This window comes from Xiphias gladius, chromosome 5 (genome assembly GCF_016859285.1).
Source record: "Xiphias gladius isolate SHS-SW01 ecotype Sanya breed wild chromosome 5, ASM1685928v1, whole genome shotgun sequence".
Classification (NCBI taxonomy): domain Eukaryota; kingdom Metazoa; phylum Chordata; class Actinopteri; order Istiophoriformes; family Xiphiidae; genus Xiphias; species Xiphias gladius.
In genome coordinates this window covers 13654418-13668104 of record NC_053404.1, presented here as the reverse complement: position 1 = coordinate 13668104, position 13687 = coordinate 13654418, and the positions used below count along the sequence as shown (strand labels likewise).

Below are 13687 nucleotides of genomic sequence, written 5' to 3'. Positions count from 1 at the left end.
GCCATCAATACAAGGAGGCTTGAGACCAAAGAGCCACCATTTTGACCCTTCAGAGCAGAGGTAGTGTAAGACATCCAGGCTTAAACAACCTAACCTCAACGTCTATTTGGTAGCTGTTCTGGAGCTCCCAATCATATCACACAGTCTTCAATCAGTAGATTGTTTCTGCCCAGTTGTCATGGAAATGTAGATGTTAAAACATCTTTTTTTCTTACCACTTTATAGACTTCTCATTCACGTTGGATGACAGTGTGGAGAAATAATTTAGATGACATTAATTTATTTAAGGTGAGAGTGTGATCACCATTCATGGATCTTAGCATATAGTATATCCTCTTTGCGATTTCCTTCACTGCAGAAAAATTATCTGCACCAACATCACAGAGGCAGAGCAACAAAAGAAATAAACATAATACACACCACTATAGAGCTTAACATATTAAGGAGCAGCATTCTGTTATTTGTATAACCTCCCTGATAACAAAGTAACAAAGTAACACACACACACACACACACACACACACACACACAGATATGTGAAGATACAGACCCCAGTGAAAATGGAGGGAAGCAGCCTTTAAACATTATTGATCATTGTGTTTTTGTGCCATTACTTCTTTTTAGGATTATTTAAAATTGAATAAGTACAGTATATGTATATATGTACGTGGCCTGGCCTCCTACTCAACCCTTTCTCACTGTAGCCACCTTGACAGTGCATTATAAGTTCAAGAGTCTCCCTAACTCCACATTCCCCAAAAGTGCTATTAGCTCTAAAACTCTCAAGATGATAAATAATCACTTAGGTTAGCTCACTTCTCTCTCTACAATGGACACTAATGGCAGAGAAAGTTGGCAGGTTTTTTTTTGTGGACACCTCAGTGGCTAAGCGAGGGTTGAAAGGTTTTTTTTTTTTGTTCCTTTTAGAAATTATACGCTTAGCTGTTAATAGCTTTCCTTTTTTAAAAACAAATCACATAGGAGTAGATAAAAAGAAACAGGTTAGTTACAGAGGAATTTTAAAGCTTAGAGAAAGCAGAGGAGCAGGAGGTTGTGCAAGGTCAATATTTTGTACATTCAAGGCTTAAGTAATTGTATATCTATGTGAGAAAAGATGAAAGGTACTTTCCAAGAAGTCTATACCACCTGAACAGAATTTCGAAATGTTCTTATGAGTAAAAGCAAAACATTCTGCACTTCACGGAATTTTATTTACAGATTTATGGGTAGTCTGATGCATGTAGGTTGAGTTTGCCTTTAGTCGATACCTGTCTGAATAAATTTTCCCAGGCAAGGACAAGACGATGTGAATGTACAGATAGAGTTACAACAGGTCTTTGTTTGTGTGCTTCCGGCTGTGACTGTTACTGTTTGCAGGGCATTGAGAATTACTGGAGAACCTGACAGTCAGTGTACACCTCCGAGGAAAGCTGTCACACGCCAGACATACCCCCATCCAGTCATCACGGGTCAGTCTGCAAGTTCCTTCACTGTGCAAGCTTACATACTCAAACTCACGTATACATAGAAACATACACAGCAGGTACATCTGTCCTTCCAAATGTAGCGATAGAAAATGCTGTGGCTATACTGTCAAGAAAATTGCGTGACCTTGAGTCACATGTATGGAGATTGACTTTTGCAGATATAAAAGCCTATAGATGTATAGTCCTTCAACAGCAGCACTCATGTTTACCTCAACTTCCAGTTAGGTGTTAAGAATATCAAGGAAACATATATAAACATGCACATATCCACTCCTGAGACCACTGTAGAAGAATACGTTCTGCTCAACTCATCCCTCTCCCTCTCTGTGAAGCCATGGAGGCCCGTGCACGTCAACGCGCAGAGCGAAGAAAGGAGATCAAGGAACTCAAGAGGAAGAAGGATGAGGAAAAGCTGGTGAGAGACTGGGAGGTCATGTTCTGTACCACCAAACCGCTTTGTAATATTGTAGCAAGTTGTAATTGTCTGACACCATGTAAAAAAATAAATTAAAAAAAAAAAAACACAAGTTTAACCAAAGAAGCCAACTTTTCCAGGCTGAGATGAAAGCTGCTGAGGAGCAGAGACAGAGGGAGGAAGAGGAGGAAAAACGCAAAGCAGCAGAAAAGAGGAAGGAGGAAAAAAGGTTGCAAAGAGAGGTGAGATGTGTTTCATATCTTATGGACATTCACAAAAATGTGAGTCAGAATATATGAAGCAGTCCTCTCCTGTGAGTGCCACTGAGTGACTTAGTGGGACTTAAGTCTTGTGATACACTGCAGAATATTAAAATAATGTCAACTTCGTGTGTGCAGAGGGAACAGGAAAAACAGAAGCAACTGAAAAGGCAACAGGATCTCCTGAAACTGGCCCGTCAACACTATCTCAGAACCTTGTTGCTACACAGGGGCCTGGCACCATGGAAACGCGTCATTCAGCTCAGACAAGCCAGCATACAGGTAAATCACCTGTCATGTCCAGTGCTTCAGCACACACATTATTTCCCACCAAACTCAACCTGCCCTCAGTCCTCCAACTCAACATTTTAAGAACCCAGGAGGTCTTCTCCATTCTGGCCTTAATTTTGGATAGCATGCTAAAATCTTATTTAAGCAGAAAATTGTGCAAGGAAGTGCTTTAGGCATTTCATTAACAAACACAAAGGAGAAAAATTTTGACATCCAGAGGTAAACTTGGCACAAAACTCCCAGTCCAGGTACATTTTGAATAATAAAAAGCCTTACTGGTTATAGACTTGCTTTAACATTGAAAAGAAACCATACAATACTGCATGAGCATCTGCTATCTGTTATGAAGGCAATGTGTTCACAGACTGCAGTCCGTTGAAGGCTTTTTATAATTCAAATGTGGCTTGGACGTTTCTTGGATGTTTTTCATGACAAAAAGACCACTGGTGGAGAAAATGCTTGCCAATTTTTTTCATAAGAGAAAGCTTAATTTTGCTTTCTTTTCTTTTGAGGAAGTTTACAAGGACTGATTGGTCTAAAATTTCAGTGATTCATAGAGGATTACCATGCTTTTTTCATTATCTTGACTATTGTGTTGCAGTCGCCTTAAATGAAGAGGAAGAACATTGCAGACATAATCAAAACATTGAAAAAGCTTTTGAAAACAATAGTAAGACTATTAAAACTTTGTAATTATAAGAATCTTTGACTTTTCTCTCATTTATCTGTTTTGCTTTTGCTGTCAATCATGTATGCATTCATTAATTTTTTGTATTATCCTTGTCGCTGGGATTATTTTTCTTTGATTATCATTACATTTAATTAATACCTGTCTAACAGTACTGTATTCGCTGCATTCCCTCAACAGTATTGACATTTCATCTTCCAAATTATCCTGCCTTTGCACAGCATCACAAATCAGCCACAACATTGACATATATTACACAGTGTGTGTGTGTGTGTGTGTGTGTGTGTGTGTGTGTGTGTGTGTGTGTGTGTGTGTGTGTGTGTGTGTACCCTCTGGTCGCTTCATCATTTCATACCACTTCCATTATTTCTACCTGGCACATATGATTGAGTTTGGATGCATTCATTGGTGTGCATTTGTACTTGTCTTTTCAATCCCCGCCAGCTGGCCGAGAGTCATCACAATCTCTTCCTCCTGAGGCGGTGTACACTAGCCTGGCAGCAATCAGCAAGAGAGTCCCTGTCTGAGAAAGAAGCTTCTGCTGACCAACTGCACCAGTACTTTTTGCTTCAGAGGAGCTTAAACTGCTGGAAAAGAGTGTGTATACACCTGTGCACAGACAGACAGACAGACAGACAGACAGACAGACACAAAGTTACTCAATCAGGACTGCACTTTCCCCATCTTCTGCCAGTGACTTAGAGCAACACCTTTTCCAAATCTCCTCCGCTACCTGCACTTTGTTTTCAGTTACCCAGTCTTTAAAGAGAAACGTTTTAAACTATTTTCTACTTATTTTCTTGTGTAAGCTAGGGCCAACCTCATCACCGCAGCTTACTGCTTAACTTGCAAGTCTTGTTTTGTTGTGGCTTTAACTGCTGAAAGGTGTGTTGAATGACAATTAGCAGCATTTTCCTGCTTTGAAAGAGGTAGATAAATCATTACTACACAGAACTGTTATACTTGTAAAATATCCTTATCTCTAAGTGAGTGGTGTCTATTTCAGCTAAAGGACTGGCGGATAATTCATGAGGAGCGAGCCAAGGGTTTCTATCGCACACGCACTCTGAGGAGGTTTATGCTGGCCCTGCTGGACCACGTGACCCAGGAAAGACTGGAGTGTGACCATCAGGAGCTGGCTCAGGAACACCATAACAGGTCTGCTACCTGTGACTTTGCCGTATGTTCACTGTATGGATGCTGCAGTGTGTTCCCCCAGTAACATTACCAACTACCAGGGTGTTATAATCAATTTAACAGCTTCTCAAAACTTTTAATTACAAGTTGAAATGTAATATTGGACAATTCTGGTTACAGTACCCCAAGAAACGACAATGTGTTGAAGGCCTAAAAGATATAAATATTAATTTTAATGTTAAGATTTTCTAAGGCCTATTCTACAAAACGTTTAACACTTTCAAGACCATTAATAATTTCGAATAAGAATGAATTGCACTACAGATTACAACAAAGGTTAGACACTGGCGAGCCATCAAATTGTTGTTGAGATATTTCAGTCTTGAACAATCCAGACTGACAGATTTTTTTTTTTTAGCATGTCCGTTTGCTTACTCATTGAAAACTTTTCTAATTTGCATTGAAATTGTTTTGCAGTTTCTTATCTGCAAAATTTCTATTTTAAATTAACAAAAACATTTGGTTTCCATCATGCTTGACTTTGCTATTATGTGGTCTTCTGTTTCCCATTGCAGTCAAGATTAATGATTTCTGTAGCCCTGGTCTAATGTAATTATTTGACTGTCATTGCCACAAAACATGAGTGTTTATGAACTTCAGCTTCAAATGTGAGGTCAGCTGAATGACCACAGCCTGCAGATGAATTCCCACCGGCTGCCCAGCTGACACTGTCAATGAGCCCCCAGTAACATCATATGAAAACTCATTAGTTGTTGTCAGCCCAGAGGTCCCTATAATTCAGTTTCTTATTGCTCACTTGCTCCATTGCCGCCTGTCCCTCCATCTGCCTGCACTTTAGACGGGTGCTATATCGATGTTTCCTGGCCTGGAGGCGGCTTCCATGTCTGCTGCGCAAGGAAAGAGAGAGGGAGGAGCGTCGGGAGAAGCTGGGACGGAAAGTGACTGAGGTTCTGCCTGATTTCTGCTCCTATCCACCGTAAAGCCTCTTGGAGAGTGTGTCACTGTAGGAGATAAACTGCAAACCCACAAAGACGACACAAAAACATCTCAGTGACTTTGGAGAGGACACTCACTCATACAAACAGAAAACACATGCACAATTCTCACATTCATTTAAACAAATACATAAAATTAATTTCATACAAGCGCACTACTGCACCCATACAATTATTAGGATACCGAAAAAAAAGCTTTCAATCCCTCTGATGACTTAAAAGCAGCAATAGTGGAAAGTACTGAAAATCTAACTTCTCTAGCTGACATTGACATATAAAGATTTATTTGCATTTTCATATTTCCAGAGCTATTTAATTCATGAATCAGTCTGAACCAGTTTAGAAGAGTAAGAGTAACTTTTAATATATTCATAACTGCATCATTCATTACATTTAATGCGATGAAAGGTTATAGAACTTTAATCCGACTGATTATCTGGTTTCTGCTGAGATGTTTCATTTATCTGTGATAAATATCCATGATACATTTCACAAGGCCAAGTGACGTTTTCTCCTTTGTGAAAACTGCAGATAAGTGTTTGTGGGGGATGGAGGAGGTGAAGGGTGCAGACAGACGCTCCTTGAAAGATGATCAGCTCATGTTTTGGGTAGGACTGACCAGCACCAGAGGCTTCATTATTTTGTTATGCTCAGAGAAAATGTCCCTAAGAGGATCAACAGATCAGGCATTCCCACATTTTTCTTGTTTGTTGGCTCCCACCAAGGCACTATTATGTAGAGAGAACATAAAGACACTGTTCAAGTCAAAGGAAGACCTCCAGTGTGAAGGAAACAGTGATATTTGTTTAACAGAAAGTCTGATAAAAGGTGGAATGAGGCAGCAGTAGAAAGAGATAAAAGTTCAGTGGGTGTTGGATATAGCTGAATAGAGGAGATGCCAGTTGTCCGAGACAGTAATGGCAGTGAATGTATCTTATTGGGGTTTGTAGTTGTTATTGCTATGTGATAAAGTCAACGCAGCACAGGTGGCACCACAATAGCTGCAGCAACCCAGTGATAACAGTCCTGGCAGCTCCTGGCAGCTATCAGGTTTGCTGCCAACAGGAGGCGGCCGGTGACGTTAAATCAGGGCTAAATGGAGCCAGACTGCTATCTAGTGGACAAGAACGAAACAGCAGCCACAATCCCCCACAATTTATTTTTTTAAATCCGGCTTTGTAACAGTCTCTTACACCAGTTCTGACGGGGCGGGAGAGGAAGGATTCAGTTTGTCTCCCATGGTCACGAACTCGGCCCAGTTGCCACGGAAGCCTCGAGAGTAGACGCCAGTGTCGACGACGAGTCCCCAGTAGGCGCTGCGAGCTGTTTTGTCTCGCAGGGCGATGCGTGCCTCGCGCTCAGTCACGTTGTAGCTGACGTTGATGACCTGCACCACCAGGAGGTGAAGCAGCCCACCGGTTACGATGCTGCTGTACCAGGCACAGGTGAAGCAAAGTGCAGTGCTGGAATGCAGACAAGGAGAAAAGATGGTAAATTCTGCTACGAGATGACAATAAATCACCATACAGACATCATGTACCAAACTTATAAGTACTTGCAAGGTTATCATTCGTCATAGAAATCAAGAGTAAAGCTCTAATTATAATTATTTATTTTTATTTTATTTTTTTTGTCATCGGAGTAAGATACATTTCCAGCACTTGATTTTAACCACTAATACTATAGTACAAATGAACCATTAGAGACTAAAAGGTTATTTAGACAAGGATTCCTCTGATACCATTTATATTTATCTAATTTTTAGTATAAAACTGCACACAATTATAAAATACTCTGTGTGGCCAGTGTAAAAGATATAGGTAGACAGATCAGTTATACCAATAACCATTATTTGAAATATTTAGGACATGTTGTAGCTGTTCAGACATATTGTCTGTTCAGTAGTAGGAGGCTGAGATGGATGTTCTGAAGACCTATTTTAAGTGTGTGACGCCTACAGCAGTGCCAGAGCACGTCATTTAAACTACTTCACATCCACTCTCTAATTGCTCTGAGCACAAAGAGCGAGTCCTTCTCCAACAGCTCGATAGGAAACACTCCAGGATGCTCTGTGAAACTGATTCAACACTATAGTGAAAAAAGCCCCATGTCCAATAAGCAAGAGCCTCTCACAAAATGTCAAAATGCCCCACAGTGCCTTAGTTAAATATAGTTTCTATCAGCTATTTTAAAAAAGGCATTTTTCCTCTTTATTGCTCCTAAAAGGCTATCTGCCATTTCCTGTTTCCATGAGTTCCATTTGAACTGTAGATATGCCCTTATGCAGTTATTCCTTTTAAGCATGTAATGTTAATGTTTTGTGTTTTTTACATTCCCTAACCAATATTAATTAAAACAAGTAACCAAACAATATTTTAACTTTGTTTTAGGTTTGTTGCAGTACTGCAGTACAGTAGTTAGACATTTTTTCTGGTTTTCTTTCTTATTTACTGCAAACATACTGCAAACTTTGGCATTTCTGTGTTACAATTTCTTGTCACTTATTGGATATGTACACTAATACCTATATATCTGTGATCAATTTATACTGGTCAGTAACATAAGTCATATCTACTTGCTTGTATTGAAACCTGATGTATATTTTGTTTTGCCCTTTTTTAAAACAGTCTTTTGAGCCAAATCTTTGATTTTGGAACGTATATATAAAACAGACTTACTTGACCTAATAATCTCTCATCTATTCATTAAATTAAAAACACTAAAAAACACCAATTTCAAATCAAGACTGCATAATTTTATTTTTAAATAGAATAAAATGAAAGATCTTATAATGAAACAAAAATTCTACACACTGGCACTTTGCTGAAATAATTAATTTTTGTCATTCCTTTCATCTACTGATATGAAAATGAATTTTGAAATGGTAAATAGTAACTAAGAAAATATGATGTTAAAGTCACAAAGCCAACCTTGTCTATAAAGTGTATGTCTGTGTTTCCAATACCCGTACTGGTTGTAGACCTCCGGGCAATACAGCAGGGCAGTAAGGAGGTGTTGTCTCGGACACACACTCTGCAGTACCAGACTGATCCCATACACAGATGTCAACAGGAAGAGGACGAGTGTAAGTAGGAAGCTGCAGTGATTGGCCTGCCCCACACAGCTGTTAATCCTACCGTGGCAAAGTACACGAGTACACACACAGGCAGACAGAACATTGTACTGAGACCCCAGGGATACACTACACACAGACATGCAGGAACACACATATAAGTTTAGGACTGGATGGCAGAAAGGAGATGTGGCTTTTACTTGTTATTACAATGCATGTGATGTTTGACTCAACGTACAAATATGGTCAGTCAAGATGTAGCAGGTGTGAAAATGACAAACGCTCATTCAGTTTGAGCTTATTACATATCCTGAAAAAAAAAGTCAATTCAGGGCATTGTCTCGAAAATTAAATAGATGTTTGCACTTTTAAACATTTATTTAATAGAGTTTGTGTAGTGAAGACAGGCAGACAAACAAACAACTGGCATGTTTGGAATGTAAGACAAAGTGGGAGAAGCGGCGATAACAGGCCAAGTAAGAGGCATTTTAAAAGGAACGCACCAGACACAGTGGTGGTCGAGACGCAGCACGCAAACACCACAGATCCGACAATGTCCCGCTCTCGGGGGCCGCACCACCTTGCACGCCGGACACCAGTTCTTTCGGCTACTTTCCTTCAGCTCCACCCCCGACTGCTCCGACAATCCCACCCGGTTGGCCACTGTCGTTGTCACATCCAGCCTCCCCTCGTTTAGGGCAGGTTCTCCGTCTGCCATAGGGCTGTAATAAGTCACCTTACTGTGGACAACCTCTTGGTTACGTGGCACAATGCCAGGTTCTCTCTTAGTGTGGACAAGAGCTACCAGTGTGAGGATGACCCCTACAGTTATCACCGATAGCTGGACCAGGCCAATATCCCCGCGGGGCAGCACCTCCGTGATGAACAAGTAGTACATGTACGCCAAGGAGAAAAGAGCCAGACTGAGGAAGAAGAGTGTCTGTCCCTTCTTGCGGTGGGTGAAGTAGTAGTACCACAGCACCAGGCCAGGCAGAGCTGTCAGAACCACAATGCCAAGCAGGAAGTGGAGAGCAGCGAGGTGCAGCAGGAAAGGAAGGAGGATAAGAGGAGGGATGACGGACAGGTCCACTTTGCGGGCTCCACCCCAAAGCCAGGGCACGCGAATCCGGTCTGTGATGACTGCTGCCACCTGTGACAGGGATTCAGGTTTCTGAGGTTCCTTTTTCAGAAACCTGTCAGAATTTAAAAAAAAAAAAAAGGTGAAATATTTTTACCATATGAGCAAACTTTCACCCCATTAACTTGTTTTAAAGAATCCATATAACTTTTTCACAGCAAACATTTTAACATGTCTTACCAGGGAGAGCACAGGTGGGATCAATAACAATATCTTTGACGAATAACAAATAAATAAAAGAAAGTTTGGATTCCTATAGACACCTTGACTAGGCTTTTCTTGTGGCATACCTATCTCAGTCCAGACTTTCTTGTAGGCCTGCCACAAATTTGTAATGATATGAAACAAAAAAATGCATTTCTAAAGCTTAACAAGCAAATGTTTGGCATTAATCCTATGTTATAATTTTACAGTAAAGCATAATGAAAAGTGTTTGTGCTGAAACAGTTAGTCCGGAGTCAGTCGCCAGGAAATTAATCAGCATTTTTTCATTTATCAGTTAATCAAAGTCATTCATAAAACAAAAAGACTAAGCGTCTACAGCCCAGCTAGGGCCAAAGAGTGAGGCTGTACTTTGGCATAGATGTTTTTTGAGGGAAATACTAACATGCTAATGTTTAGCAGGTATAATGTTTACTATTTTAACCCATGTTAGTTTAGCATGTTATCAGGCTGACATTTGCTAATTAATACTAAACACAAAGTCCAGCGGAGGGTGAAAGTCATTAGTTTTGCAGGTTTAATCAAAGTGAAGGACAAACTGAAATTTTAACCTGATCGTGGCACCAGAGTAAAAGTTAAGTATCACCAATTACAATTAAATTACATTCATCCTGAGAAGGACATGAATCTTTTTACGTGTAATCTTTGACTTGCTGTTGGTGCTACGGGTGGTCTGAGAATAATCAACCCAGTTTTCCACTGTTTTATATCATTGGAAATTGAATATCTTTGGGTGTTTGACTGTTTGTTTGGACAAATCAAGCATTTCGAAGATGACCCTTTAGGCTCCACCAATTGTGACAAGCATTTTGCACTGTTTTGACATTTTATAGACCTCAATTAATTTAAAAACATTACCAACAGATCAATTGTCAGCTGAAAGAATAATTAGTTTCAGCCTCAAGTAAATGTCGCCCACCTGTCACAAGCGTCATCCAGGTCCTCACAGTCGCAGCAGCAGGCTGCTACATGGCTGCGCTCTCCGTGTTTGTTCACATACTCGCAGCAGCACAAGGTCTCCTCCTCCTCCTGTCCCTTGTTGGCTCGCTTCTTCATGACAGACAGCCTGGCAGCCTATCAGATGTTAAAAAAAAAGTTTATTTGTACAATCATGAACTGAACTTGTGTGGGCTTTTGTGTTATAGATGAGAAAGTCAGTTCATAGACAAGAAAAGTGGCCGATGAGAGACAGAAGTGAAATACAGTTACTGAAAATACCTCCAAAAGTGCAATTTGCTGAAATTACCTTTGCATACAACACGTGCAGCTATTTGCATATGTTTTAGATGGTGGAGTGGTTCCTAACAGATTTCCACCACGTAACACTGCAGAGCAGACCCTGCGCATTTGATCCTACCCAGTCCTCCTTCTACCCTCACATCTGTCACACATCTGTCATGCTTAAATGATTTACAGCAAGGGAACAGTCTCAGTTGTGCAGCTTCCTGGCTTGTTTGGACAGCCCAGATGAATTCCAGCTGAGGTGAGGCAGTGGCAACATTTATACCAAACGTAGGGTCTTTAGTGTCCCCTCCATCACAGAAAGCAAGACTGACAATTCCCCAGTTAACCACTAAGTGGGATTAATCTTTCAGCTAAATTAAACCTCTCTGGGGGGGAATCTGGCTCTCCTGAGGGGGCCTGAATGAACCTCTGATTAGCAGTAAATCAAAGCATGACATGGTGTGTTATTACTATTAGTCAGACACTGATCAAACTAACATGGTAAAAAGGACATAAAAGTCAGCGGCATGTACCTGATGAAGTCTCTAAGGGCCAAAAGAGAAGACAGATAGGGCTACGTGTAGTGATTACTGGCTGCGCGTGTGTGTGCTAGCATCTAATAGCACATCTGCTCCCTGAGGAAAAAAAAAACACTGCTGCAAGGAATCATAGTGTGACTGTGGTGCTCAACAGTTTTATGCCCAGTTGTAACTAACGGACCTGTGGTATGCAGTACTTTTGACTCACAAATGCTGAAGGACATTAAAAAGCTTTGCAGGAAAAACTGCATTGTATCCATGTAAAATACAGTGCAGGTGGCTGTAGGTCTGAGTGATGCCTCATTGTGATTGCAGGTGTAATTAAGAATAAGGATGTATTCCTTAGAGGTCAAATGATGAGTTAACTAATCAGTCAGAGGGCAGAAAATTAAACTGCAACTATTTTGATAAATGTTACTTCTAGCTTATAAATTGTGAGGATTTGATGCTTCATCTTTTGTGAGAGTAAACTGATTATCTTTGGGGTTCTTTGGGTTTTAAATATTGAGCTGCAGCCAGGAGACTGTTAGCTTTGCTTAGCATAAAGACTGGAAACTGAGGCACACAGCTAGCCTGGTTCTGTCCAATGGTAACAAAAGCTACCTACCAGCACTTCTAAAAAACTCACTGATTAACATATCTTGTTTGTTAAATCCATACATAAACAAAGTGTAGTAGTCCTTTTGAACCATATGCTGATACAACCTCCTCTACTGAGTGTGACTGACTCTTCAGCCTACAGCTGTAGGCAGGAATCATAGGGATGTCATGATACTTGTAATTTGGTAGTCGGTGCCAATACCACTGGAATTCCACAATTCTTTATACCAAATTCTATACCAGCAGCAGGACATGAACATTCTGATGTCATGTTGTTACTATAAACGTTAATAATTGAAACTGACTCGCATTAAAGATCCAGATGCCTGTTTTTAAGCAACTGAGATAAATGCGAGGTGTTTCCTCCTTTCATTCAAAAGGGTCTGTGAAAATGTTTGCATACTGACTTTTGGTTGTCTTTAACTTGTCCCTGATGATCCGCTTCAAACTATCTCCATACACCTCCCTCCCAAACACAAAAGGGCTAATGTGAACATTTCACATTAAATAATAAGATAAAAAACATGTCAATTCAGTCTGATTATCATTAATTAATTAATTTATCCTTTTTTTTGGGGGGGGGGCAGCAAGAAAAAAAACTTTAAGGGGTAGCCCCCGCTGTTTTCAAAATGAACAATAAAACAAACTTGATGGAAGACAAAGCTTCACAACAGTTATTCTATCTGCAAAAAATATAATTTTTATTTAGGATAATAAATGTATACACTATAGCTATAAAACTGAAGAATAGTTCCTGCACTTCAACCTGGCACAGAGTAAACAAATTACATCAGTTTTTGAAGACACTGTGGCTCAAAACTTGCTTGGATGTATCATAATAGGATAGTTGAGGGCTTCCTATATTGGACTGGCAGATTACAGTTCACGCATATGCTCTGTTTGATATTTCTCACCCTGAAAATAACGCCTCGCTCTCATAAATTTGCGCTTTCCCGAGGTCAGCGTTCATTTGAGTAAAAAACGCTGGAGGTTGCTCGTCTCATGACAGCCAGTTAATCACCGTGTGAAGGTTGTCAGTTAACCCACATTTCAATTCATACCTGGCAACACGCCGCTGTCTCACGGGTGCGGCAGACTGCCTCAAATAAGACTTCAATGTAGCGTCAGCGACACACAACGAACGATAGAACGGAGCTTTAACATACCTGAACACTGAGGTGCTACATGCCGACGCTTTCGAATAAAGCCGGCGCCGGGCTTTTTTTTGGCGGAAGTCTTTCTCCGGGCAACGGCTTTCGTATCCGGTGTTCCCCGGAGCTACAAATCGCTCGCTGTGCCGTGGACGTCACCAGAAAAAACAGCGGCCGGCGAAAACCCGTTCAAGGCTGGGTTGAAGTGTCTGGGTCGACGCGGGGGGCCCCGCTGCGGGGTTCGGGTTGAGTGAGGAGACAGACTTCCTGCGGTCCTCCTGACGTCGAATGACGTAGTCTTTCCACGCCCAGGACTCACTTATACTCCCACACTCACACCTACAGGCCAGCAACATGCTCACACTGGACCTCATGGTGAATTTAGATCAGTTTAACTTCCGTATATACAGTTCAAAGTAGTGGAAGGAGGACCCAAAACCTTAACT

The 13687-nt window shown here is 40.8% G+C and overlaps 2 protein-coding genes across 3 annotated transcripts; one reads left to right on the top strand and one right to left on the bottom strand.

Moving 5' to 3' along the window:
• Positions 1 to 6: 6 nt before the first annotated feature.
• ccdc191 (coiled-coil domain containing 191) lies at positions 7 to 3085 on the top strand. Its single transcript, XM_040127202.1, has 6 exons — positions 7 to 60; positions 1378 to 1469; positions 1820 to 1902; positions 2043 to 2144; positions 2301 to 2444; positions 3055 to 3085. Exons 3-6 carry the CDS (start codon positions 1822 to 1824, stop codon positions 3061 to 3063), a joined length of 336 nt encoding a protein of 111 aa, XP_039983136.1. The 5' UTR covers positions 7 to 60; positions 1378 to 1469; positions 1820 to 1821; the 3' UTR covers positions 3064 to 3085.
• A 349-nt stretch (positions 3086 to 3434) lies between these two features.
• Positions 3435 to 13555, bottom strand: zdhhc23b (zinc finger DHHC-type palmitoyltransferase 23b). 2 transcript variants are annotated; one of them, XM_040127199.1, is made up of 7 exons: positions 13257 to 13555; positions 10647 to 10801; positions 8871 to 9560; positions 8260 to 8427; positions 6488 to 6757; positions 5096 to 5314; positions 3435 to 3750 (listed from the first exon to the last, which is right to left on the bottom strand). In XM_040127199.1, the coding sequence occupies exons 2-6, from the start codon at positions 10781 to 10783 to the stop codon at positions 5134 to 5136; spliced, it is 1446 nt and encodes a 481-aa protein (XP_039983133.1). In that variant the 5' UTR covers positions 10784 to 10801; positions 13257 to 13555; the 3' UTR covers positions 3435 to 3750; positions 5096 to 5133. The 2 variants fall into 2 exon arrangements, with proteins under 2 accessions (XP_039983133.1, XP_039983134.1); XM_040127200.1 differs by having other exon boundaries at positions 13152 to 13259.
• Positions 13556 to 13687: the final 132 nt, after the last annotated feature.

Coding starts and splice junctions, on each gene's coding strand:
- ccdc191 (XM_040127202.1), top strand. CDS start 1,822: ATGGAGGCCCGTGCACGTCAACGCGCAGAGCGAAGAAAGGAGATCAAG. Junction 1,903..2,042: donor AGAAGGATGAGGAAAAGCTG/GTGAGAGACTGG, acceptor CAACTTTTCCAG/GCTGAGATGAAAGCTGCTGA. Junction 2,145..2,300: donor AAAAAAGGTTGCAAAGAGAG/GTGAGATGTGTT, acceptor TCGTGTGTGCAG/AGGGAACAGGAAAAACAGAA.
- zdhhc23b (XM_040127199.1), bottom strand. CDS start 10,783: ATGAAGAAGCGAGCCAACAAGGGACAGGAGGAGGAGGAGACCTTGTGC. Junction 9,561..10,646: donor CTGGATGACGCTTGTGACAG/GTGGGCGACATT, acceptor AAATTCTGACAG/GTTTCTGAAAAAGGAACCTC. Junction 8,428..8,870: donor CTCGACCACCACTGTGTCTG/GTGCGTTCCTTT, acceptor TTGCCACGGTAG/GATTAACAGCTGTGTGGGGC.